This window comes from Bacillus rossius, chromosome 7, assembly GCF_032445375.1.
Source record: "Bacillus rossius redtenbacheri isolate Brsri chromosome 7, Brsri_v3, whole genome shotgun sequence".
NCBI lineage: Eukaryota > Metazoa > Arthropoda > Insecta > Phasmatodea > Bacillidae > Bacillus > Bacillus rossius.
Genome location: NC_086335.1, coordinates 19,567,279 through 19,594,006, shown reverse-complemented (window position 1 = coordinate 19,594,006; position 26,728 = coordinate 19,567,279). Strand labels below are relative to the sequence as shown.

At 38.2% G+C, this 26,728-nt stretch overlaps 1 protein-coding gene across 1 annotated transcript; it reads left to right on the top strand.

Annotated features, from left to right (window-relative positions):
* The first annotated feature begins 7,874 nt into the window (after positions 1–7,874).
* On the top strand, positions 7,875–25,840 carry LOC134533699 (BRISC and BRCA1-A complex member 2-like). The gene is made up of 3 exons (XM_063371257.1): positions 7,875–8,066; positions 15,159–15,475; positions 24,753–25,840. Exons 1-3 carry the CDS (start codon positions 7,991–7,993, stop codon positions 25,524–25,526), a joined length of 1,167 nt encoding a protein of 388 aa, XP_063227327.1. The 5' UTR covers positions 7,875–7,990; the 3' UTR covers positions 25,527–25,840.
* The last annotated feature ends 888 nt before the right edge of the window (positions 25,841–26,728 follow it).

The window sequence follows — 26,728 nt, the reverse complement described above, 5'->3', positions numbered from 1 at the left end:
ATGGTGTACTTCAATCTAAACCGATTCCTTCTACAAGTGGCAGTGGCAGTCAAAGTTCCTGTAAGCCGTTAAAGGAAACCTTAAATGAAACTATTGATTCGGTCTTAGACGAAAACGTCATCCCTTTCAAACGCCAAAAATCAATACAGGCCGCCTTTAAAGATATTTCCTCTTACTCCGAATCTGGAGCGAAGATAAGGAAACTGAACACATGTTTATTATTCATGATTTGCAAAGACCATAAGCCTTTCTCAATTACTGAAAACGAAGGCTTCAGAACTCTAATGAAAACAGTTGCTCCTCAATATAAACTACCAAGTTGAACAACTCTAAGATGCTGGCTGGACGAAAAATATTAAGCAATTTCAAAAACAATTTAAAAAAATGCTGTCCTCTATAGAAGACATAACCTTAAAAACGGGTATTTGGTCGGATATCTTAAACATGAAAAGTTTTTTGGGCATCACAGCACATTTCGGAATAGACACTAAACTATATTCGGTCACTTTAGGCGTGTACGAATTGGATGAAAGACATAGGTACATCAGATTATCTTGCTGAAATTCTATTAAAGGCTTTCCAAGACTGGAAAATAGATCAAGAGAATGTGACACCTGTTGTTACTGGTAACGCAGCGAATATAGTTAAGGCGGTCTACTTAGCGTTCGATAGAAGGAAACACATACCATGTTTCGCCCATACTTTGAATTTGGTGGCTGAGAGCACAATGATATGCACTGAGTGGAGAAACATTGTTTCTAAAGTAAAAACAATAGTAACTTGGTTCAAACAGAGTTGCATTGCTAGTGATGAGTTGCGTAAAGCTAGTGCTGCGACTGCAGTCTCTCCTGCTGGGACAAAATTAATACAAAGCGTGGACACTCGTTTGAACCAGTGGCGTAACCAGGGGGGGGGGGTTAGGGGTTCAAACCCCTCCCACCCCCCTTAGCAGCAAATCTTTAATTAATTTCTTATTCATCACTCAAATAAATTTCATATTAAAATTAATAACATTTTTACCATTACAATATTTAAATTTAAGTACCGAAAACTGCTAAAATAGCACTATTTTACACCTTAAAATCCAAATTTTCCCGGGGGAGGACCCCCGGACCGCCCGCTTTAATATGGGGGGGGGGGGGGCATGCTTCTTAACACCCCCCATACACAAATCCTGGCTAAGCCACTGGTTTGAACAGTACATATTACATGTTACAAAGATTTTTAGAACTCCGTAGTGTCATAAATGATGTTCTCTTCCGCGACCCTAGAGCACCTGCAATGCTCAGTGCATCAGAAATGTCTACTGTATCATCTGTCATCGTGGTACTGAGACCCTTGGAGGCGGCTACAAAAGAAATTTCGGGTGATAAATACTGCAAAAGTAGTGCAATTATTCCCTTAGTTCGCTGCATGTTCTCTAAAATAACTTCAGCCGTTATAGAATATCCCGTAGCAAAAGAGGTGCAGAAACTTGCTATTAATGAAATAAATAAAAGAATGGGTCCAATAGAACATGTCTGCTCTTGCTATCGCAAGTATTTTAGATCCACGGTTTAAAAAGACGCACTCCAATGATGCGACAGCTTGTTCGAGTGCTGTATCGAAAATTAAAGATTTAATGAAAAAGAATTTGCAAAGCAGTGAATAAACTGAATCCGATTCTGACAAGTCCGATAAAAATGAACAGACATTTCATTATGGAGTGATCACCATAAGTTAGTGCATCATAACTGGAAAGTTAACAAATGTGAAGATGTTTTGTCTGACGAACTTTCAATTTATCTCAGAACTCTGTTGGAAGACTGAACGAAAATCCGTTATAAATCTGGAGGGATTATAAAATACAATTCTCAAAGCTGTACAAAATATCTTTTAAGTATTTAACAATTGTTGGCACATCTGTCCCTTCAGAAAGACTATTTTCACAGGCAGGGCTAGTTTTCACTTAGCAAAGAAACCGTTTAAAGGGAAAAAATATTAAATAAACTTTTGTTTTTACATAGCATTAAAAAAAAACATTGGAATATGTAAAGAAAATAAAGCTGTGTTGGCTGTGTGATTATGAATTTTAATACAGATTTTTCCTCGTACTTGCCTAGTTTTCTTTAAGGCCTAAACATGTCATTGAGAAAACAATCGATGTTTTAGAAACATCGATGTATGTATTTCTCAATACATCGTATTACCATCGATGCAACTGATCAATGCATTACATCGAAAAAAACATCGATTTATATTTTAAATGTCCATCCCTAGCTCCCGACGGTAACTGGCGCGAGATCGCCCTGCGGCCTCACGCCGAGACACGTGAAGCGCGGGAAAAAAGCTCCGACCAGTTTTGGACTTAATAACATATTTCACAATATATGATTATTGAACAATTGGACATAATTTCCCTTGAATTAATTATATTTTAATTGTTATTAAATTGGTTGTCTTTGATGTAAAAGAATAATTACTGATTTAGTTTAGCGCATTGCCACACCCGGCCGGGCGCTGTAATCGACTTGGCGTTCGTCGCGGTGCACTTACACTCACTCGGCGGACATCACGCTCGGGTGTGTTCGATGCACGTAAGAGTAAGTGTTGTTGTGACATAACGGCCTTTGCGGACCAGAGGGAGCACCGGCGGTTGGCGTCACAATAATAAAAATATCATAATAAATTTAACATTTAACAAAAAATACTAATTTTATTTTAAACATTTGCTGTCTTATGCACTTTTATATTAACAAAAAAATATATAATTTCTTTTAGTGTCCGAAATTAACTTTTCCAATGCTTTTAAAAGCACAGTTGATTCAGAAGTTGGCGGGGGAGGGGGGGGGGGTTCTTGCCACGGGAATAGGCTCGTGATGCCGGCTACTCGTACACTGTTACTTGGAAACTGTTACGTGGATGGTGGTCCTTGGATCTTGGACTTGGATCAGTCTCTTGGACTCTTGGACCCTGCCTGCAACAGAAATCCATTCTTGCGAATAAGACCTGTTTGCACACAGGCCCAAAAGGCCTGAAAAGGGTGTTAGTAGGGTGGGAGGAGGGTGGGGGGGGGATCTAGCAAAGAGAAATAAACACTCACCAATGCAGGGTGGATGAGGCTGTCACTCAGAGTGCTGTCTCATATTGGAGTCCCGACACACACGACGCGATTTTTACAAAGAAATCCATCATATAATATAATTTAAATAAAACCAGAAAAGGAAATTACTCTAACACTTCAACTATTAAATACTCTACTGGCTGGCTAAACAATTCTATCTAAATTAGGGAGTTCATCCCTCGTAGTCTGTTGACTACATAGTACAAGTTACGACTGTCTTCTTGGCGGAGCCTAGTGTCGACGATCACGGTATTACCAGCCAGAAAGGCCCCGCGCGCCGAAGTCCCGGACCGCGTGGAAAGTGTCTTAATTAAAAACAGGGTTCAGCCCTGGAACAATGGTTGGGGAGTGGGGGTGTGCTGAAGGTACCCTTAGATGCCCGAAGGGGGGGGGGGGGGGCGTGAAAAAAACACAACCCGATTGGTTAACTCGAAGTTCGCGCGATCACTGCGCTATCCAGAGAGCAACTCCGAAAACAACCGTCTATCAACTCTAGCCAGGTCGATATGGTGAAGCATGTGTCCTTATGCTGTAGCCAGTGCTGCTGGAAGTACTCATCTCAAGCGCCCAGGAAGCGCTGGTGGCCCTTCTCTGTCAGCTACGAGGTGGTTAGTTCTAAAGGAACTCGTCAGATGTCGTGGATGTCTCCAAATCACACCGCAGCTCTGGAGGCTGAACGGCCTTGACTCAGGCTACTCGCCCTTCTGTGTTCATGAACTTTCATTAACACTCGATAGGGGGCGGGGTAAGAGGGGGGACTAAACAACACCACTAGGCATGGGAAAACGTGCAGTAACATGACTTTCCATGAGTGAACCTAAGACGTATGCGTGATGGGAAGAGCTGCTCTAAGCTGGGCTCTGAGAAGAGGTAACAACTCGTCCAGAGCTGTTGTATGCAAATTTGGTCATACAGGGAATTGATGTTACAGGCCCCGGGCGTGGCTGCAAGCGGAGGAAATTTCATCCGAGCTGCTAAAGTCGTCATTAGCCTTGCATAATATCAGATTGGCCCCTGTGAAAAGGTGCCTCGGGCCACTGCAGCAAAGTTTAACTAAGTAGAGTACACCAGCCTAACAAAGTGTAAATCACCCTTTTGTAACCAATTTATATGGAAAATAAAATTCCAAAAATAATTTAAAATTATAATAAAAATAAAAAACATGCCGAAATACCTAATTTCCGGCACAGTTATATCCCCAGTGGATCATTTTTCTTTATTCTATTTCCTGTGTTCAAAGCACATGACTCTGGCAGCTGTTTCGAATCCCACAATAAATAGCCATTACACATACTGACGCCGACCGCCAATGCTCCTCTATGTCGCATAGACCGCTATGCCTCATCAACGTCTCGCAAAAGCGTGTGAACCGAACGCGCTCGTGCGTGCAGCAAAGTGTAGTTCGTGCGACGAGGCGAACGCCATGCAACGAGTGCTGTGCCGGCGGAAGGATCCGGCCGGGTGTGGCATATCCCTCCGCCGCACTACAACAAATTAATTTATGTATATTTTTCCACAGGTTTTTATTAAACATTATTTTTCATCAATTAATATTTCAGTCCTTGCAAAATCATGTTTCACTGTGCGATTTGTCCCGAACCTGGCCGGTTCAGTTTCCCGCGAAATTCACACGTTTCCGCGGGAAGGCTGGCGGGGGAGGGGGGTCGCGCGCTGTGACACCAGCAGTGTCCTTCAGGAGCTCCGACAGGCCGGCAGCCTGCGCGCAACGCGGAACCATCAACCTTTGCTTTCACCGACATGTAGTTTTCAATAGTGTAATATCTTCTTAAACTTTTACGTACAGTTCCGCGGTCGGCCTCAATCTACCATGAGGTATTCAACTTAATTAAGTCAGTGCTCCAAAATGAGTGTTCTACGTAATACGTAAGTACTGTGGGGAGTTTACGAGACTTTACGTCGGCACTTCACGCCCAAACTTAGCTTACCGGCTACTTAGTTTGGCCCGCACAGGGCAGCCAGCAGGCGACACGTGCCACCGAACATACTAACGAATCAGTCCCTGGGACACATCTAGGTATCACGTAGAGTCGCCGGAGACACGGGCCTACGTGCCACTAGCCCAGTTTATTAAGTGTTAGGTCATAGTGAAGTGTATAGTTCGTCAAGATATCGTTCGTCATGTTAGAGTGTATTTTTGTAACTGTCGCATCACATGTACAAGTCCGCCCCTCACGTGCATTAAAATCGTGAGCCGCCACTGAGGAAGTGAGCTGCGCGTGTGACTAGTCGCGTCGGGCAAACCGTTACGGCCAGAACGGGCAGCATCCTGTATAGGGCTGTGCTGTAATAAATTCATCAAAAATCTTCCAGAAACTTTGTGTTATTCTTCAGGCGTCCCGAGTGGCCATAACAGCTCGGGGGGCCCTACTGCGTTAACCCCTACCTCTAGCCACAAGGCCGAACCCTCCCTGAGATCTCGAACCCAAGCAAAAATCACGTCTAAATAGTAAGAGGTAGCGGGGACGGCATCAATACCTTTTCCCCTATGGTTTGTAACTGTTTTTACATTTTTGAAGAGCATCTCGCCAAATGTTTGCAGTGATTTGTAAAAAAAAAATTTAAAAAAAGAATATATATAATTTTATTAGAAAACTAGCTGCCCGATCCGGCTTCGCACGGTTGTATTAATTGGGGGGGGGGGGGGGGGAAATGAGACCAAATCTCTTATTTACAGTTATAATAAATGAAATAAAATGAAAATTAATTAATTTTGACAAAAATTTAATACAATGCTTTGTAATGTACCGAAGAAAAAACGAATAGTACCGATGGTTTCCCGACTCTCGAGCACGCAACGTTGTCATGGAGACGAAGTGCCCACTGTTTCCCGGGCTTAAACACCAATCAACATTGATGATCAGTTTATTATTAATAATAAATTTTTAAGACCATTGATCGAAATAAAAACTACCCTATCTCTCAAGTTGGAAAAAATTACACATAAATGCCCATTTTCATCGAAATCAGTTGACTTGGTGAAGGGGACCTTTTTAGAAATCAGATGTAGTTAGTAATTGTCTTCTTAATTTGAATAATTTATATCACTTTCAAATCCCGACCGACTTTGTTCTACCAGTGTATAGTTATTTACCTGTATATATCTAAAAATTGGTGGTCTGTATTTAATGAGTGATGAGGACTACACTAACAATGAAATAGTCGTTGCCATGGAGACGAATGAAGCATCAACAATGCTACAGCCGTTGCCGTGGTGATTTTCTGCCAACTCATACATACATCACATTAGAAAACTCTAAAATTATAAGATTAAGACCATTAATCGAAATAAAAACTATCCTATCTCTCAAGTTGGAAAATATTACACCTAAATGCCAATTTTCATCGAAATCGGTTAAGTGGTTTAGGAGTCCATTGAGGACAAACATTGTGACACGAGATTTATATATATTAAGATGTAAACAAATATATATATATATATATATATATATATTTCTGATACTAAATGAAAAGCAGACTTGCTATCATTTCTATAAATATTTATTTGATTCAAACCTTGCAGAAAATATGCTATTTAACTGTTTAAACACATTTATATTTTATAATTTATTAATTTACTATAGTGAGAAATAAAAATAATGAAAATGTAAAAAAAAAGTTCTAGTGGCTATCAAACAAGAGTTGGCAGAATTACAGGCTAGGCACTTGACCACTATGACACACCATTGACTTGACAAGAAGACATAATTATATATTTGAACTTTACTTTAAAATCTTTAAAGAGCTCTTTCTCGCTTGTTAGGGCCCACTTAGACGAGCAATATTAGGATGTAGAAAGGGGCACCTACCTGCCTCTAATCACACAGTTCAGGCCAAATAATTGAGCTCCGATTCGGATCCTCCCCTCGTTAAATTAAAAAAAGAATTATTGCATTGAAAAAATGACTCTTGTTTGAAGATTAAAATGTGTTACTATAATGCCCTGAAGGGGCCACACATATCCTTATAGTTCACTTCATTTTTTTGGAGGGGAATTCACTGGGCCTCCCTACCGTTGTCCATGGGCCCTGCGCGGATGCGATGCGAGGGTGTGTCCCGCCAGCAGGAATGGATATTAGCGTGTTGGAGACCGAGCTTAGTGACAATTGGAGGTACGACGTCAGAACAGCAAACGAACAGTCTTGATTTAAACACGCACTTAACATTTAAAACATGCTTTCTTATGGGAGATCCTTGATTGTTTGTGATCTGCATTCTCTAGACACTAACATTTAACTGTCAACTGCGGCAAAGTTACTATTTACTACTATGAATTTCTACCCAAAAAACTTCCAAATAAATTTTAAAAATCCTAAACTGTTACGGATTTTCACAACGAAACAGGGTTTTAAAAATATGGCCTTTTTTATTCTAAACTACCATTTAAAGGGAAGCCTTATTTTCACAGACGAGAGAGCCAAAACCCTAAGTTCCCCGAAGTTCATGCTTTTTTTCCGTATCTTTTATGTAGCTATCCTAACCAAATCAACCATCCACAATGTTTTAAAGTATTTATAATGTAGCTAAACTAACCTAATTGACCATTAGTATATTTTATAAACATCGACATATTTATTTACAATGAACAAAAAAAAACCGAAGATGCACGATCGGCAGTTTGGCTCTCTCGTCTGTGAAACATCGAATTCCCCCGTTTAAAACAATGTTAATAATGGGTTTTATTACTACTAGCGCCACTTGTCCACAAACAGCCGCGAGCTTCACTAAACCGACGGAGAATGAGACTTGTCCTGACCTGACGGTGATTCTTATCCCTGGAGGACTTGTCAACCATTTTTGATTTGTAATCGGGTGTCAGAATAATTGTTAAAGGTTAGGTTATGTAGCCCATTTGTGGAGTTATGAAAGATGATTGACGAAGTGATAAACCTATTTGATGATGGTATAAAGCCTTACATAGAAGAACTCTTAAAAGGCAGAATAGGTATGTTAACTGTTAGGAGTTTCAATTGGTGATGAAATTTGTTAAATTTTTTACATAGGCTGTGAATTTATGTACTAAGGCCTATGTTGTTTGTAAGTTTGGATTTCGTACAACAATTAAATAATACGATTTTTTAAAATTCTTAGAGTGGTTTTAAAAACATTGCACATTTATTTCGCACATTTTTCAATATAGGCCCTTTCTACAATGTCGCGGAAACGGAGTCTGATCTCCCGGAACATTTTACCACCGCGTCCGTTGCTTACACAATGCACGGAAACTTATCAAATAGCACCAATTAAAATGCATGTTAATGTTACGAAATATTAATAAAAATATAGTAGTCGTAAGTTTCGAGATCATACTGGCAGAATTAATATATATTGTTACAACCTATGTGGGGAGAATTGGGTTCGTAAGTGATAGCCAAATTAAGTTTTATTACAATTTTAGGTAAATATGTAGAGTAGCGGTATTTGCGAAACAAAAATGCTAAAAATCTGAAATTACTTTTCTTTTATGCTCTTTCACTTCCTCTTTTCATTAAAACCGGCGGAGATAAGAAATTCGAAATACTTTAGGAGATATAGAAATTTTTAATTTTGAATATGTAGGGTAGCGGTATTGGTGAAAAAAAAATTCCAAAAATCTGAAATTTTTTTTATTATATGCTCTTTCACTTCCTCGTTTCAGTAAAACCGGCGCAGATAAGAAATTCCAAATACTTTAGGAGATATCGAATTTTTTAATTTTGCAATACTATACCTGTGCAATCATTCGACTTTCGACATTTTTGTTATTTTGTTGTGTGTTCGTGAATGTGTAATTAATTAAAATGGTCGGTAAATATTTACTTGGGCGGTATTTCCGAAAAAAAATGTTAAAAATCCGAAAATACCTTTATTTAATGCTCTTCAACGTCCTCTTTTCATTAAAAGCGGCGGAGATTAGAAATTCCAAATACTTTAGGAGATATCGAATTTTTAAATTTCTTCACATGTAGTTGAGCGGTATTTGCGAAAAAAAAATGTTAAAAATCCGAAAATACCTTTATTATATGCTCTTCAACTTCCTCTTTTCATTAAAAGCGGCGGAGATTAGAAATTCCAAATACTTTAGGAATTATCGAATTTTTAAATTTCAGCACAAAACCAGCGCATTCCTATGGCGTGCGTGCACCATTGTTTCTTGTTTACGTACGAGTCTTTTTTTTTTTTATTGGATAATGATGTCACGTGATTGTTCGTGATAGGCCAGAATTCAAATGAACTAATACGTAATTATTTAGTTCATTTATTGTTTAAAACGGTGTTTAATTAGCGCCTCCAACTTAGGTGAGTTTTTAACGTTTCTAATTTTAAAGTCTTATTTGTTATTTTGATATTGTTGCGCAAGTAATAAGTAACAAAAATATTTACGTGAGTTGTTACTGTACATCCTTTGTTACGGGTTTTGTTATGTAAGGTCAGTTACATTATAAATAATTTAAAACTAATGAATAATTAAAATTAATTCACATTTTTTTTAATATCACCTTAGTTTGAAAGTATTTATAATGTAACTGAACTGACCTAATCGACCATTTTAGTTTACTGTTCACATTCTGTCCGGGTTTGTTTGGTCAGGTCAGTTACATTATAAATATTTTAAAACTAAACAGCCATTAAAATTAATTCACAAAATAATTTTTAATGTCGGCTTAGTTTTAAAGTATTAATAATGTAACTGACCTGACCTAAACAACCATTTTATTAATTACGCATTCACAATTCACGTATTAACGAACACACGGCAAAATAACAAAAATGGCGCCGCTCGAATGGTTCCACATGTCTTGTATTACAAAATTAAAAAATTCGATATCTCCTAAAGTATTTGGAATTTCTTATCTCCGCCGCTTTTAATGAAAAGAGGAAGTTGAAGAGCATATGATAGAGGTATTTTCGGATTTTTAACATTTTTTTTTTGCAAATACCGCTCAACTACATATGATGAAATTTAAAAATTCGATATCTCCTAAAGTATTTGGAATTTATTACCTCCGCCACTTTTAATGAAAAGAGGAAGTTGAAGAGCATTAAATAAAGGTATTTTCGGATTTTTAACATTTGTTTCCGGAAGTACCGCCCAAGTAAATATTTACCAAATGGTCGATTAGGTCAGGTCAGTTACATTATTAATACTTTCAAACTAAGCGGACATTAAAAATAATGTGAATTAATTTTAATGGCTGTTTAGTTTTAAAATATTTATAATGTAACTGACCTGACCAAACAAACCCGGACAAAGGATGAACATTAGGAACTAAAATGGTCGATTAGATCAGGTCAGACACAATATAAATACTTTCAAACTAAGCGGACATTAAAAATAATGTGAATTAATTTAAATGGTTGTTTAGTTTTGAAGTATTTATAATGTAACTGACCTGACCAAACAAACCAGTAGGAACTCACGTAATTGTTTTTTTTTTTACTTATTACTTGCGCTACAATAAATGAATAAATAATCACGTATTGGTTCATTTGAATACTGGCCAATCACGGAACTGTCATGTGACAAAATTCTCCAATAAAAAAATAATAATATATACTCGTAAACAAGAAACAATTGTGAGTGCCATATGAATACGCAGGTATTGTGATGAAAATTAAAAAATTCGATATCTCCTAAAGTATTTGGAATTTCTTATCTCCGCCGGTTTTAATGTAAAGAGAAAGTGAAAGAGCATAATAAAAGTAATTTCGGATTTTTAGCAATTTTTTTTGCAAATACCGCTACTCTACATATTTACCCAATTTTATTAATTATTAATATTTACATTACTAATAAATAATTATACTTAAAAATGTCTTATCACGAATCACTGGCACTTAGAAATGTTTATTTGTAAGTCACTCAATGTATGTCAGGTGCCAATGTTCGCTTTCCTCACTGCAGCTAGGCTCAACAGTGGTTCTCCCCTTACCTCGTGCCTGTCCACACACATAGTCTCGCATCACTCAGCCGCACTCTCTCGATCCTGTCGCTCCGCGTCGTGCCACTCTCGAGGAGGTCTCTCACCCTCTTCGCCGATGTCGCATTATCCTTCACTCGCGGAACTCTCCGAACTTTTGGAACTCGCTCGGAACTCCTGCGGAACTCCAGCGGAGGCCGGCGTTGTTTATTAAATACCTGTAGCACCCTTCTTGAATCAATGTTAGCGGCTGTGACGAGTCTGTGTCATCCTGGGCTGGCCCGGCACTCAAAACATTGAGAAAGGAGGTGTTTATTTGTGCCACTCCGCGAGGCGGCCTATGTAAGCCTGGAATTACCAGGCAACTAGAGGTGATAATAACCAGAGGCGGGACGATGCGTGGGGAGTGGAGAAAGGTGGGTAACGAGGATCATTGTAATCTGCCCAGGCATGCGTGGCATGCCTTACGTCAATGGATGGTGCATGAAGTCAGTGGCCGCCAGCCCGCTCCGAACCTTGGGCGTATTGTGGTCTTGTCTCTCGCGTTTGTAACATTATAATAAAAATCATCAACAAGGTATTCTTATACCTGAAACAATTTTTAATTTAGTATATAAACATGGCTATCAATAAAACCAAGTATTCTACTTTTATTGGTCACATGGAGCAATGTAATTGGAAGAGCTCAGCATTGCCGAGTTAATCCACATGGATCCGTCTCTGTCTGCGTGTTATCGTAGAAACACTGTTCCGGAGATCAGTTTCTGTAACGTGATCTGTCTCCATTTCCGTGTTATTGTAGAATGGGTCTTAATTGTACAAGTGATCTACTTCATGTAGTAAATACCATTCTTCAACTATTCTGACAAATACACAAACATCTACGTCTACATCTACAGGATGAACTTAAAGAAGAAACGCCCATCTTCTCAGCAATATACCCTACTTGTCAGGCATATGTAGTGCGCAGTTGTGTTGATAATGTGTGACGTAAGGCTGAATCGGCAAACACACACACACGTGTGTGTTCTCGAGAAGATCAGAGTCAGAAGATGCAGTAGGAGTACGTTGGACGTTGCAAACAATGCCAGGTGGTTGCAGATAGAAGGGTTTGACCATCGAGTCCAGTACTCTGTTAAACGTTAAGGAGACGAGACCAGGTACCAGACAGGTAGTGAATGCTGTGGACGGCAGTGACCACTGCTAGCAGGGTGAGCGGAGCTGGCCACAGCAAGCAGACTCATCAGGGAAAGCAGTGTAGCTTGGCACTGCTGGTTTAGAGACAGGTCAACAGTTACACGTTATCAGATAAAGCACTGGTATCAGACCTCGGTGAACTTGTATGTGAATAAGTAGCAGGCGATTGCTTGTCACAAAACTAACATCTTACTCATGCCAAATGTTAACTCGCATAATATCTCATGTGTGATTTTATATAAGTTTAAAAAAAAGTGTGTTTGGAGTCCACGTGTGACGAAAGTGAAACATCTTGCTTATTATATTATTATTTCTAAGGAACATAATTCTTTTGGCTGAGGTTGTATATAAAAATATACATTTGCAAATATGCGAGTGCTAAATTATGCTATTGCGCAAGTATGCAAGTGTGCTAGTATGCTGCATAATTTGTACCTCTCCCCTGCCATCTCCTCTACCGATTTCCCCACTACAATCCTAACTATTCCCCTTATGCAATCAGAATTTTCGTAACTCTCGAAAATTTTAGCCCCCTCAGCAATGAAGTTTCACTTCAATATGCCTCAAGAACATTTTAATGTTTGGAGTATATTTAGTGTAACTTGTAATTGTAAATTCAGACTCAAAATATTAAAATGACCTAGCATAAGTACTGTCGTTGCTCTGTGTGGCCAACTGTACAAGCCCACGATAATGGGTGCCACTGTGAGAACTCTATACTGGGTTTTACTGTGTAGATATTGCAAAACCCTACACTGCCAATAATTATTATAATACAATAAGAATATTCTCAGGGTTTTGTCGCCTATTCTCTCTGCAGTAAATCTCAGGAACGCTGCTGCTGGAGTGACTATCCAGACTGCTAATCCAGCTAGCACGTCACTGCATTGTATTACTGTCAAGAGAGTAATTGTTAAAAGGAAGTTTGGTAGTGTTGTGTGACTAGTGACAATTTGCATTACCTATGACCTGGTCTGTTTTAGACGTAATTTGACATGTATCATAAATAAAATATGAATAACTGGAAAACATGCGATTTTAATGTGTTCTTTGATATTGACGTGAAGTTACTTTCAACCATGCAATTCAGCTAGAGGAACAACCAAAATCATTTCCAGTGTATGTTAGCATTTTTGTCAGACCTATGTGTCAGTAAGTAAATGTAAATGAGGTCACAGGAACACATCGACTACCATGCCGGGTCTAGCTAGAAGCAGTCGGAGGCTTGAGGCTCTCTTCCTAGGACCTCCAGGTGGTCTACCGCGACGCTGGAACACGGACGCTGGAAGCTGAAATTGGCGAGCTACCGAAGATCTGATATCGCCGGAAGTCTGGCAGAAGAATCGGCTTCCCTCTCGTCCTAAAAAGTCTGTTTTAATTTGGATCGGTCTCACGAAACGTCGTGGACGATCGTAGCTGGCGCTGACATCAGTCGTCCGGAACCACTACGGGAACGAACGGGACAGACGCGGAAGTTGGCACTAGATGTCGCCGGTACTCCCTATCTGAGACTTATTCATTCCAGAACTATTCTCGCAAATAATAGTATGGAGAATTCTGTACAGCACACGACCACGGATGACGCGAGTCTTCAGTTACTTGGGCGGCAACCAAACCTTTGGTTCGCCCCAGCCCGAGAAACGTCTTCCCGCTGCAAGATGGCGATGGCGTCACTCTTCTTCCTTCTCACTATTTATTTTCCGTCCCTAGCAACCAAGGAGCTATAGGGCCATCAGCAAACCAAATTAACTGCATAGTGAAATAAAACTTGGATATTAGCGTGTAAGAGTGCTGAACTAAGGCAAATGAATAACGTTTCCAAAGAATAGTGCTTAGAGAACCCTGAAGTTAAAAAGTGTGTTGTCTCTGGCAATTAGATGTGTGATATAGGTTAACTTTGGTTGTCCTCTTTACAATAAAATTATTAAATACATAAGATCGGCTCATGAAATATACAATTAATGTTACAATAATAATCTAAATAATAATAATATGACTGTAAACAGTTGGACTGGTTACAGTACACAGTAACGTAACCCTTAAATGATCTGACTAGTAACCACTCACCTGAGTTAAGTAACCATAGAATTATTTAACTGAAGAGTGGAATCAGTCATGTGTGAAAAGAGCAATAAGATGGCAGTGCAGTGTATAAATTACCATGCTGGATACTATGTGGTAGAGACAAAATTTATGTTTCCTGGTATGGGAGGGAAAATAGTTACTACTGTTCAGAACATTTAGCCTAATCACACTAAAACGGAAACAAGGCTTGGGGTCCCGATTGGTTTAGGTGAAGCCCAGCACACACTGACTGAAGAGAATGTTCAGTGTGTGGGTGAATGTGGAAAGAACACACAGCATGGGTGGGAATTAGATTTAGGTTGAATGTCAGGGGAAAGACGTAGGATATGAATGGTGGGGGGGGGGGGGGGGTGTTTGTGATAGAAAAGATAAGAAAAAAATTCCTCTTGACAGCACTGGGAGGCAGGCACAGGCAGATTTTGAATTTCACATTTCTTTTGGAACATTCTGGAATTTGTAAATCATTATAGAAACTAGTTTCAGAGCACCACATATGTTCTCGAATATTCCAAAAGGATCAATAAAATATTTTCGCATATTCCATATAACCAAAACATTTAAAAAATTTTTGTATTCATACATCCAGTATTTTTATAGAATTTTTAGAATATTTTCTGTAAGAACATTACAGTGAGCTTGATATTGGCCTTGCACAAGTAGGTAGGTTCTATGCTGTGCCGCTAGCGAAAACTCGCATGAAAATAATGTAGGTACCCATTTACTCCCATGAGCTAAGTTAAACATAGTTATTTGCTAGGAGAGTGGAAGATCAGTTTTTGCTGGGGCAGTTGTTGGCGGTGATGTTTGGCTGTACAGGTATTGTTGAAAGGTGCAGCACTGTTTACATGTTCCAGGCGTCGGTGCACACGCAGTGGAAGTATGCAACGTGGACACGGGAGTGGCAAGCTTCGGCACGGAGTCAGCCATGCGTGGCGATCGCTTTCAGTTGCTCGTACCGTACGCAGGGGACAGATTAGTGTGGAATGTGATATTTGATGCCACGAATCCAGAGTATCCACCGGACTTTGGCTTCGACGATAGCTTCCTGGCGGATCCGGATGTCGGCGTGTTGGAAGAAGCCGTGCCGAGCCTCGCCAACTGGGATGGCCGTGATCCGAAGGCTCTTCTGCGCGTGGTTGGGGAATTGCTGTCTTTGTACAGGAAGTTCCAGGTACCATTGGCTGTAAAAGTGTTAAAAAGTCTAAGCATTGCAGTATTATCATTCATTCAGATTGATAAGATTAAACCGTAGCTAGATGCATTGTGTTTTTTGAGGAGTATTATCATTTTCTTAGCAATAAATCTACAGTGTATAACTCTCAACTTCCCATTAACAGCTCTAAATATGTATGTTATGTGTTCTCCTAAGTACTTGTAACTTTGTAGGCACGTGTCAAACTACTTTTGTGCTCCTTTTTTTATATACATCTCCAAGAATGATTTAAAAGAGAAACTAATTTACTTCACAAACAAATTGCAAACCAATCACCTACACAGAATTACATCAGCCAATAACAATGTAGGTAACAGTCCAGACCGCCCAGCTAGCTTAATGTTCTAACTTTACATACATGTAAACACTTGAAATATTTTACTGGGCTCCAAAATACTGGTTGAGTTTCATAAAGTGTTAGTATCAACAATTTCTTGAAAATATTTACTGTTTTTGTTTTTATTCTTCCTTAAAACCTGAAAACTCACAGAACTCAATAGCAGCCATTGTCCTGCCAAAACATTTTCACACAACAAAGACAAAATCCACATAACAAACAACTTCACATAACCAAACAAAATGGGTCACAGCTCAAAAACAGTATTTACTGAATGTCCAATGTTATTGTTATGTTGACTATTATATACATCTGTGTCAATGTCACCATGTGTGGTTGACCAAAATTTAAGTCTATAGAAAATAACCTACTTGTATATTTCTCTTCTAACAGTGTAAAATTTAATACCTAAAATGACATTAACTTACAATTTGTTATTTATTTAGAACATCAAAATGTATCATTGAATCTACTTAAATGATCATAGATTATGTTAACTAATCAATGTCATTATCATTTAAATGCACTCAGTTACAAGAAAAATTCAATAACTAAGTTACTTTGATATCAACAGTAGCTGAATCCGGCACTCCTGATTATCTTAGTCTGGATCTGGTACACCAATCAGCACTGCAGAATAGGATCCAGGGTATGGTCCGCAATAGACATCCCTCCTTCCTTCTGCGACATGTCCTCTTGTACCAGCGTTGACCGTTGACACTAGTGAATCAGTTGAATCTCCACAAACTTTCTCCTTGTAATATCGCCACATCGTACACTTGGTTTGAGATTAATATGATTCAAATTCAAATATCTTCTTTAAAATTTTCAGCATTTTCCATTCAGCAGAAATTTACATTTGATGTTTCATAAAGAATTAACTTCCTAGAATCACTTCAATTTTAGTTATCAATATTATAGCACTTTTCTTGCTGCAATCATCAATCCAGTGCTTAATTATGTGTTAGCTAGCCGATGTACTTATAGAATAAAGAAATGTTTCACGTCAGTTCGTAGATAAATATCATATTTGTCGCTAGCTTATATATCATCAGTAGGAAGGCTCAATGCTGAACTCAACATTTTAACAGAAGGTTTTCTGTTGATAGCTATTGATTTCCAGAACCTCTGATCTCTCATGGAAACATCTTATGATCAAATTTCTCTATAATTTATCAATTACTGTTTTCTTTAGTATTTTGTATCAGTTTCAACATATGTACTATTTTTTTAAGCAAATATAAACAATTATTTACTGACCAATGAGATAGTAATTAAAGCAAATTAAAACTTCTGCCATGCTTCAAAGACATAACAATATATATGTGAATTATTCATACTACTTAGTTATACTGTAGTTGCAAGGTTTTACTCTCTATAGAATTGACTATATTAAAAGCTAGTGGTCAATGGCAATGCATTGTACAAAGGCAGAGAGTATTATGATCTTTTGTTGTGGCCATCAAGTATCAAAAAAGGTTCCATGCTGCCACCTATGGTTGGCTATCTAATTTAAAACGATCAAAGTGTCTGAAAAATGTTAATAACACAGCCTGGACCACAGGCTTGAAATTCTCGACATCTCTCATTAAAATGTTATTTGGTGAGCCACCACCAAAACACATGAGCGTTCCCATCAACTTCCATGCGATGACTATTGGACGAGATGACTTTCTGCATCCGAGAAGGAAGGAATTGGCCACGTCTCCCCAACAACCAACCACAAAACATCTTTTAATAAAATCAGCCAATCCTCGCAAATGTTACTATACATTAAAAATCTCTGCATCAATATAGCTGGGCACTTCTCATTCTCTGTCTTTTTCTAACACATTAATATCGGCTATCTCACGCATTGATTACTACTAATGACATCCAAATGTTCTAGAACTTTATACGACCATCTCATCCAGGCAATTGTAAATAAAGGAAAGATAACAGTAACTGCCCAAAAAAAAAATGTGAACACTCGATAAAACCTGGTTAACCATCACAATACCATAAAAACCACATTCAGCAGCTTTACCAAATTAAAGAAAGTAATTTATCAGATGTACTATAATATAAACCATGAACTAATGTAAACACATCCATAAAACACATTGCTCAAAACATGAATATCTCTAAACCAGGTAGGCGTACTAAGCATAATAAATAAATCTGTTTACAAATGTTTTTAAGTGAGAGGGTAAGGACCTGTGCCGTTCCACTCTGAATACTGCTTAATGAAGTGATCCCGAGCAGTCATAGCGGTGCGGGCTCTGAGGCCGAGTGCCAGACCAGGGCATCGAGCCTCAGAACCCACCGGGAGTACCACGCTCCCAACATCCAGTGTTGAAATTTATTGTAGCTGGGTTGGATGTTTGTTGTTACATGGTACTGGGGCTGCTGAGTAGCATAATGAAGTTTATTTTTAAGGTCTTGGCCATGGCAGGAGCCTATAATTTGAGTAAAGCAAAAGGGGGCTGGTTTAATATCAATTTGAAGTGTAGTAGTTTCGAGGAACCATAATTTTTTTTTGTGTTAAGATCATTTTATTTATGGAAATTAATTTTTTGTTATATGCACAGGAAAGTAGATGTGCATTGTGCAAATTGCCCCTTGCAGGCACTGCTCCTTCAGACATGCCTCTGTGCCTTTCACTGGCACAATTTGGCACGTCCAGTAAGACACCAGCATTGCACTTCGATGTGCCTCCGTGCCTGGCGCACCGCCAACATTGCCCTTTGCCAGGTTTTATTTTCCACTCCCCACCTACACCTATTTCTTTTTGTTCTTCCTCAAATAGTCTTAAGAATTCCTTCCCCCCCCCCTTTTCTCTCTCTCTCTTTGAAGAACCTCTTGGATTTGACCCCCTCTCCTGCCTTTCTGCAGCGCCACGACACCTTGGAGCCAATCCAATACTAAGTTTTCTCCCCTTTTCCCCAGAGATACCTTTTGGTAGGCCATGTTGAGCTACACTACTGGTACTCTCTCTGTCTACCAAAGTTGATCCTATATGGTGACACATCTATGCTTGCTTTTGTGCCCTGTAAGCCATCTTGCGGCCACTTCCGCAACTAATGTCAGGCCCATATGTCTATATCGCACTGCGTGCAACATCTACCAATATTCTTATGAACTTCTTTAAGCCCCACCCTCTTCTTGGCTCTAGGACATAGCTACCAACCTGCTCCTGGTAGTCTCTTGGTAACCTCACAGGTGGTCTCACCTATGTGTGTGTGTGTGTGTTTTTTTTTTAAAGTGGGAAGTGTCTGAAGAGAATGGAATGTAGTTCCCATAAAAAAAGGGGGAGTTAATTCCCTATTATTTCTTTTGTATCAATTTGTAATGCTGAAGTGTAATTTTCTGTGGATTTTTCTTTGCCCTTTCATCTACTATCTGTACCTCCTCGGCCTGCCTGGGATGTTACAGGTTTTTTTCCCACAGCATTCAAAGTTAAACTATAAATTTTTAGTTTGTTTTAAACTTTTTTGCCTATCCTGTTTATTCTTTGATTTTCCGGTTTATTTACCACTGCTTGGTTTGGTTTTTGGCAGTGGGGTTACAGTATGTGATCTGGCAGCTTCTTTTCACTTCAACGTTCTTCCCTTCTGCGCTGCCTTTCCTGTGTCTTCTTTGCGGACTCCTGAGATGCGTGCCTTCTCTATTGGCCGCTGTCCCCAGTGCCCTTCTTTGATGTTCTGCTGAGGACTCCTTCACAATGACCGGCACGCAGCAGCAAAGTCCCAAAGGAATGTGATCCGGTTTAATCATTCAGAATTTTCTAACATAAATCTCAAACTCTTCTTACTTACAAAAGCACTAGTTTGATACAAAAAGAAAAATCTTAAATTCTTCTTAAAACAAAACTTCACTGTAACTGGCTAGTACGATAGTTCTTGAGTTTACTTAAACAACACTAATGTTATCACTCTAATGAACTTCAAAAATGTTTTACATCATAAGTTATTAAAAAGTAACAGACAAACCACGAGATAACTGTTTGTTATTTACTGTTTATTCATTTCTCCTTCTCATTTAACGATCCAAAAGTTACTGACCTGAATAAGAGTTTGTATTTCTAAATTTTATCTTGTTTCAGTACTTCCACCTCTGAGGTGTTTATAATATGTAATTACAAGTTTTAATATTTGTTAATTATATACAGCATACAGTCGTGTAGTTTTATAAACACATATATTTGGAAGAAATGTCACAAAGCACCTGAATGGCCTCTTGTAGGAACCTGTATGCCACTCAGAAGAGGCCGGTAGGCCTGTGCCATTAGATGAACTCATGGGTGCTCTGCCAATCAGGAAAGTGCTCTTTTGTCTGTGCCTGTTGATGGGAGCAGTTCCTTAAATGTTGCAACTGTATTACCATAGAAAGTCTACTTTGTTCGTTCGTACAAAACAGTAAATTCGTGAAGTTTTTTATGTGGTGGTGTTTATTTTTAATATTTATATTTTGAATATGTATATTTTAAATTGATCTTCCCCATTTAACACTCATTCAAAGAACATAAAATAGTGTTTTTGCCCCCTATTTTTTACTTAAAATGTTTAGATTTTTGTAATGAGTTCTGGGTGTGGTCTATTTCATTTTTATGCTTTTAGAAATTTGGAAAAACTCTTTGACAAAATGGACATTGATTTTTTTTTTGTACCTGTTAAATTGCCAAAGAAGTTCCAATTGTGTTTTTAGTAGTTTTGCAACATATTGTGTCTCCTTATGAACCCAATAGGTTACAAACTTGCGCAGTAAAAAATTATTGACGACAAGCTCAATGAAGGGAGCCACGTTCTGTTACGTGGCTGCAGAGAAGTTTTCATGACTGGGATTTGCATATATAATTGAGCATAGGCGTACCCAGGGGGGTGTTTTGGGGGTTCAAACCCCCTCCCCCCCCGAAATAAGGCAAGAAAATTATGAACACTCATGCATTCGAGCTCAATTTCTAAACACAGAGTAATGAGAGAAATAACGTCACCAAGCAGCCCAATTGGTAAGTAAATGTAAACAAATTTGAATTGCAGTGGTTGGTTCATGATAGGTCAGTCTAAATTCTCAAATCACTGTGATTGGTCTATGAAATAATCAGTTCAACTCTACTTTGATTATGTTTTAGATTTGCTTAGTAGAATTGGGCATTGAGTAACAGTAGTGATTGCGACCTAATTTCATACAAAACTCTATAAAACTATTAAAATGTGAGGGGGGGGATGGGAAGTTTTTGGTAGTTTTGTCAAGTCAGGTACTTTCATTTAAATACTGTACATCTGTACGTATAACATGAAGAAAAAAGTTCGATTATCGCAAGGTCCGTAATTTTAAACGACTGTTACAAACATTGAAAAGCTGAAATGTAAATTTCTCGCCTTAGATGAAAGGGACCTTCTGAGTGCAACGTGGTGTGAAGTTGTGTTTGAGTCAGTAGCTTAATGGCCTCAACTTAATGTGTAGGTGTTTTTAGCGAATATTGTAATAGAACGATATATTTTAATATATATATTATGTATATATATATATATATATATATATATATATAATAAACTAGCTGCCCGACCCAGCTTCGCACGGCTATACTAATGGGAAAAAAATGAGACTAAATATCCCATTTACAGTAATACTAAATAAAATAAAATGCAATTAATTTTGACAAAAATTTATTACAATGCTTTTTAATGTACCGAAGAGAAAACGAGTTGTACCGATGGTTTCCCGATTCTCGAGCACGCAACGTACAACTGATGTACCCGTACTTCGCTTCGGCAGTCTTCAGGCAGAACACTCTTGCGCCGCTCATTATACATGCCCCTCCTTGTGGGTACGCCACTGCCGCACCTCGAATGGAAAAAAAAATCAAAGCAATGCTCGTTGCCATGGAGACGCAGAAGACATAAACAATGCAAGATCCTGCTGTCCCACTGTTGCCCAGGGAGTTGCCTATGGGAGTTGATTTTCGGAAAACGTCATTGCCATGGTGATTTTCTACCAAAAACTGGAATTTTTATATTTTACACCCCCAAAACTCCCAAAACTCCCTTCGGAAAATCATATCTTAGTGAGCGTCTACATACATCACAAAATGAGTAACTATGCTAAGTTTCAATCGGTTGAAAGATTTCAAGTCAATCATAATGAGTCAGTCAGTGGTGTTTTGCACAAATATATTTTTTAATTTAAATAATTTTACATAAAATAATAATTAAATCTATACAGAAATATTCCTCGAATTGAAAAAAAAATCGATCTAAGCAATGCCCGTTGCCATGAAGACGCAGAAGGCATAAATAATGCAAAATCCCGTTGTCATGGAGATGGAGTACCCACTGTTGCCAGTGCTTAACCACCCTTGGGAGCTTATTTTCGGAAAACGCTGTCATTAATCGAAATAAAATGTAGCCTATGTATAAAGTTGGACAAAGTTACAAATATTTTAGCGAAATTTCGTTAAAATCAATGCAGTAGTTTCGGAAATTAGCCCGGACAAACATTGTGACACGAAATTTTATATATAAATATTTAATTCTGTTTTGCTACACTTGAATTGTAAAGCCTGAATTACAACAGCCCCGTCGCATCCGTCCGTCAGCCGCCAAACGATATACAACTTCACTTCACTGCTTGGATTTTGGTCTTGAGCGGTATCCGTTTAGCCAGAAATATCAATTTCATTATTCTTTTTCATCATCTTTTATCGCAAGTGTATATTTTGAATAAAACTCAATTTTACTCCCATGCCTTACCCGGGACTCGAACCCAGAACCTCTGCCACCATAAGCCGGTGTGCATCCGACTACGCTACGGAGGTCGGCTGGCGATTTACAACACTCTGCTCGTCCGTCATAATATTTCGCCATGTCAATGCTGACAACTGTTAAGAAAACTTAACAATTGGGGGGGGGGGGGGGAATTATCACATGTAATTATATTACTTAAACAATTATGTAAAGTAAGTACTTGAAACTCATTAAACTCAGTGTTTTTTTTTTTCGGTATGTATTTTCACATTTCCAGAGTTACCATACGTAATTATAATACTTCCGTGACTTAGAACATTTTTGTTTCAAAAAAGAGCTTTCTAAATGTGTCTAAACTTAAGCTAAGAAATAATTTTGGAATCAGCTAAACAATTAAAGAAACTTTAATACATTTTAATATAATATTTTATATGCAAACACCTAGAAGACATTAGGAGGTTATAGTTTCATCCGTTCACCCGTCAAAAGTATAAAGTTACCAACAGGGACGTAGGAACAGGGGGGGCAGCAGGGGCGAGTCGCCCCCGTGCTGTTATGCATGGGGGGGGGGGGGGGGGCGAGAGTAGTATTTCGCCCCTCTCCTTTTCCCAGAATAAATGTTTGGTCCTAGTAGTATTTTTCTCAACCAGTAGTTACAAACGTTGCATTGGTGATCACATTGATTAGAAAACTCAAATTTATGATTGTCAATATACTGTAAAATGATTGCAAATTTCTAGATGGTATTTTAATTTAAATTGTACTACATCTACTGTCAGAGTAGTATTTAAGACATACTACGTCATCAAATTCTTGGAATGGTATATTTAATATTTTGGTTCGGAAACTCATTAAATAGCACAATTTTGCATCTAAAATTCCAAATTTTTCCGGGGTAGGGCCCCCGGACCCCCTGCTCCAGCACTGAGGTAAATGTGATACATCTTTTCGCCCTCCCACTCATGAAAACGTTCCGACTTCCCTGGTTACCAAGCTTTAGACGTACGAGTGGATGACATTTTTCGGTCCATCTTATTGGGTGCAGGTCACGTAATTGACAGACGGATGACGATGGACGGGCTATTATAATTCTGGCCTTAGTTGCTAACACCCTTACAATCAAATTATACAGCAATTATTATATTGTCATGCCGTCAACTTATTAGGAATAAGTTTGTAAAGTGCGTACGTAAATTCGTTAAGTTAACTAATTATTTTTATATATATATCTCTTTTTGGGGGTTTTGTAGGTATTTTAATATTGTAATGTGAACTTACTCAAGTTAATTGAAAGAAAAATTACGTACAAATTACATATCAACAATAGCCCAGGTTAAAAAATGAAATTTGGGACTATTCTATTTATTTACTCAAAAAATAATTAATTTTTGGTGTTTATGCAGTTTTTCTTAAAAATCTGGAAGAACACCCTCCGAAAAAAATTCCTGGGTACGCCTGTGTAATTAAGGCAACAATCTTTCTTTACCTTATCAAACAGATTTACAATTTTACTAATCAAAAACAGGTACATGATAGTAAACTTAGTAGGTAAAATAACTACACTGGGAAACCAATAAAAGCTCTTCTACAGTAGTTTTCGAGCCAGGTGTGGCCTTTGCAAAACCACTTTCAAATACAGTACAAATAATTATGTTATGGACATATTATAACAATGCAGAGAGTAAGGAGAAGGGAGGGGAGGGAGTGGAGGAACTGGAAGGCAGTGTAGTGGGTGTAAAAAGGGGGGGGGGGGGGACACGAGGTCGCAGAGATGTCACCGAGGACATATCTTGCCATCTTCTTTTGTCTTCATCCAGTGAAGTTGTTTTGCTAACTGGTTAAGCTTTTTGTTTCTTCAGATAATTTCCATTTGATTTTGTCATTTTGGAGACATTACAGCTGGCCCAAAGTAGATACCTAAATAATATTTAGTACCATTGCTCAGTGGCTTTATCATGAAAACCTTCTTTCTCATGTTACAGTAAAGTAAACATTTCACTGCATTATAGTTCATTAACTATCAGCAAAAAAATCTATTGTAAAGTTAAAAATAAAAATTTTAACCAGTTTTATACACCTGACATTTATATAAATAATTAAATTACTGTTTGGACTATTGACGAGTTACAAACCAAAGTTAAGGATTATTTTTGTTTCAATTTTTGTGTTTTAGATTTCTCTCCTGGATGATGGTGATAGCGAGCGACTAAATTTTGAATACTCGTCGCTCGTGTACCAGACGGACGTTGAGGAAACAGACGTGGAGGTGTTGGTAGCATCTCGACAGTCTGCGAGGACACGCCAAACAAACCAAAGTGTTCACTTTCTCATACGGCTGAATGTGGACTTCTCTGGCCTGCCACCCTTGAACAAAACCGAGAACGCAGGGGAGAGTTCTGCGTACCTGCTGGTGGTGTTTCATCCTCCTCAGTGGAGCCGCATCCTTCCGCAGCTCATACTCTCGCCTGCCGTCGAGACTGCATTGGGGAATTCATCGTTCAGCCTTCCACAGTTCCCTCAGCGGGACTGCCTCATGGACTACGTTCCGATCATAAAGAAACAACTCAAGGATAAGATTGAAGTCGTCATCACCAGCTTCGAGAAAAGGGAACAGTTTATCAGCATCCTCATATTCAAGTTGAGCGGAGCACTGCTGGAGTATGACTTCCACTCTTTCACCCAAGCATCTTTTCTGCTGATGAAGAAAGACTTTTTTTTCGTGTTACATGTGACTCTGCCTCAAACCTTTCCTAACGGTGGCCCTGTATACCTTCTCCAGTCTGTGTACCATGCGTCGCATGGGAAGCCTTTCAAGTTGGAGTTGGAGGGCTGTCCGTACAGTCCGCGCTGGAAGGTGCCTGAGATTGTGGATCGTGCTATAAGCTTCATTTGGGATGAAGTAGACAAATTTCAGAAAGTATCTGTGCAGAGTTGTTCCTCTATTTAGTTTGGATCAGTACTCTTGTTTTTCAGTTTATATTACTTTTTTTTAGCTTTCTTTAAACTTCTGACCCAAATTATTTTCGCCATTATAGTTAATGGGAATTGATTATTTCCATAGCATTTCTATTAAAATTTAAAAAAAAAAAGTAGTTAAAGATAAATTATTTTATTAAATGTAATTATTAGGAAAAATTCTTTTTACTGTCTGCAACACTTTTCATATGATTTCAAAGTTACTGTGATATTTATGAACTTAGATGTGCCAGCAATAAATTGTTTTGTAGTGTTGGTGCTCAGTAAAGATTTTTTTGAATTTTATTTAATTTTATTTGTTGTACTTTCCAATCAATGGCAAAGTGTTTGGTTTTGAAGTGAACTTAGCCTTACTGGAATTGCACTTCACATTGTCAAGCTAATTTACCTTCTCCGATCAGTTGGTGGTATTAGCATGCCACTTGTTTATTCGAATGACGCAACTAAATTGGTATGGTACCGTAAAACGGGGTGAACTGATACAGTTTCAAAATTATTTGAAATGCAATGTAGCACGTAATTTTATTCCCTAGTAATTTAGTACTACATAATATTTCAGATGACTCCTTTAAGTAATATCTCATGTAATTAATTTTAAAATTTTATTTCCCATTTTAAGTTTTTTTTTTAATAAAAACTGCAATGTGGGTGAACTGATACAAGGTATTAATTTCAATGTGTATCAATTTGTAAGTCTGTTGGAGTGAACTGAGGCACATTTTAAGTTTAAAAAATGTTTAATTTATGTAATGGTAAAATTGTTTGTACATAAAACATGCAACTGAGACATCATAAATTTATGCACTGTAACAGGAATGGAATTTAAAACATAATTATTTATTTACAAAATTTAACAATCTTATTTCATTTGCCTGAATAGAATGTTAATATACACTAAAAATTTACTTTATATCCTTAGTTTTCATTTAAAAAAAAATCGTTAGAAAATTGAAGACGTCCATAACGGAGAACAACAGGCTGTGGAAGACGACGCAGCACTTCATGGGGGTAGACTACACTACATTCCTTGATTTCAGGCCAAATGAAAATATCTTTGTAGCACCTGTAAGATTTCAAAAAACTCTTTTCTACTGTCCTTGAACTCCCATCACTATTTTACTATATTTTAGTCACTTGTGCTGCATAGAGTTTCTCCTTTCTTGTAATTTGGTC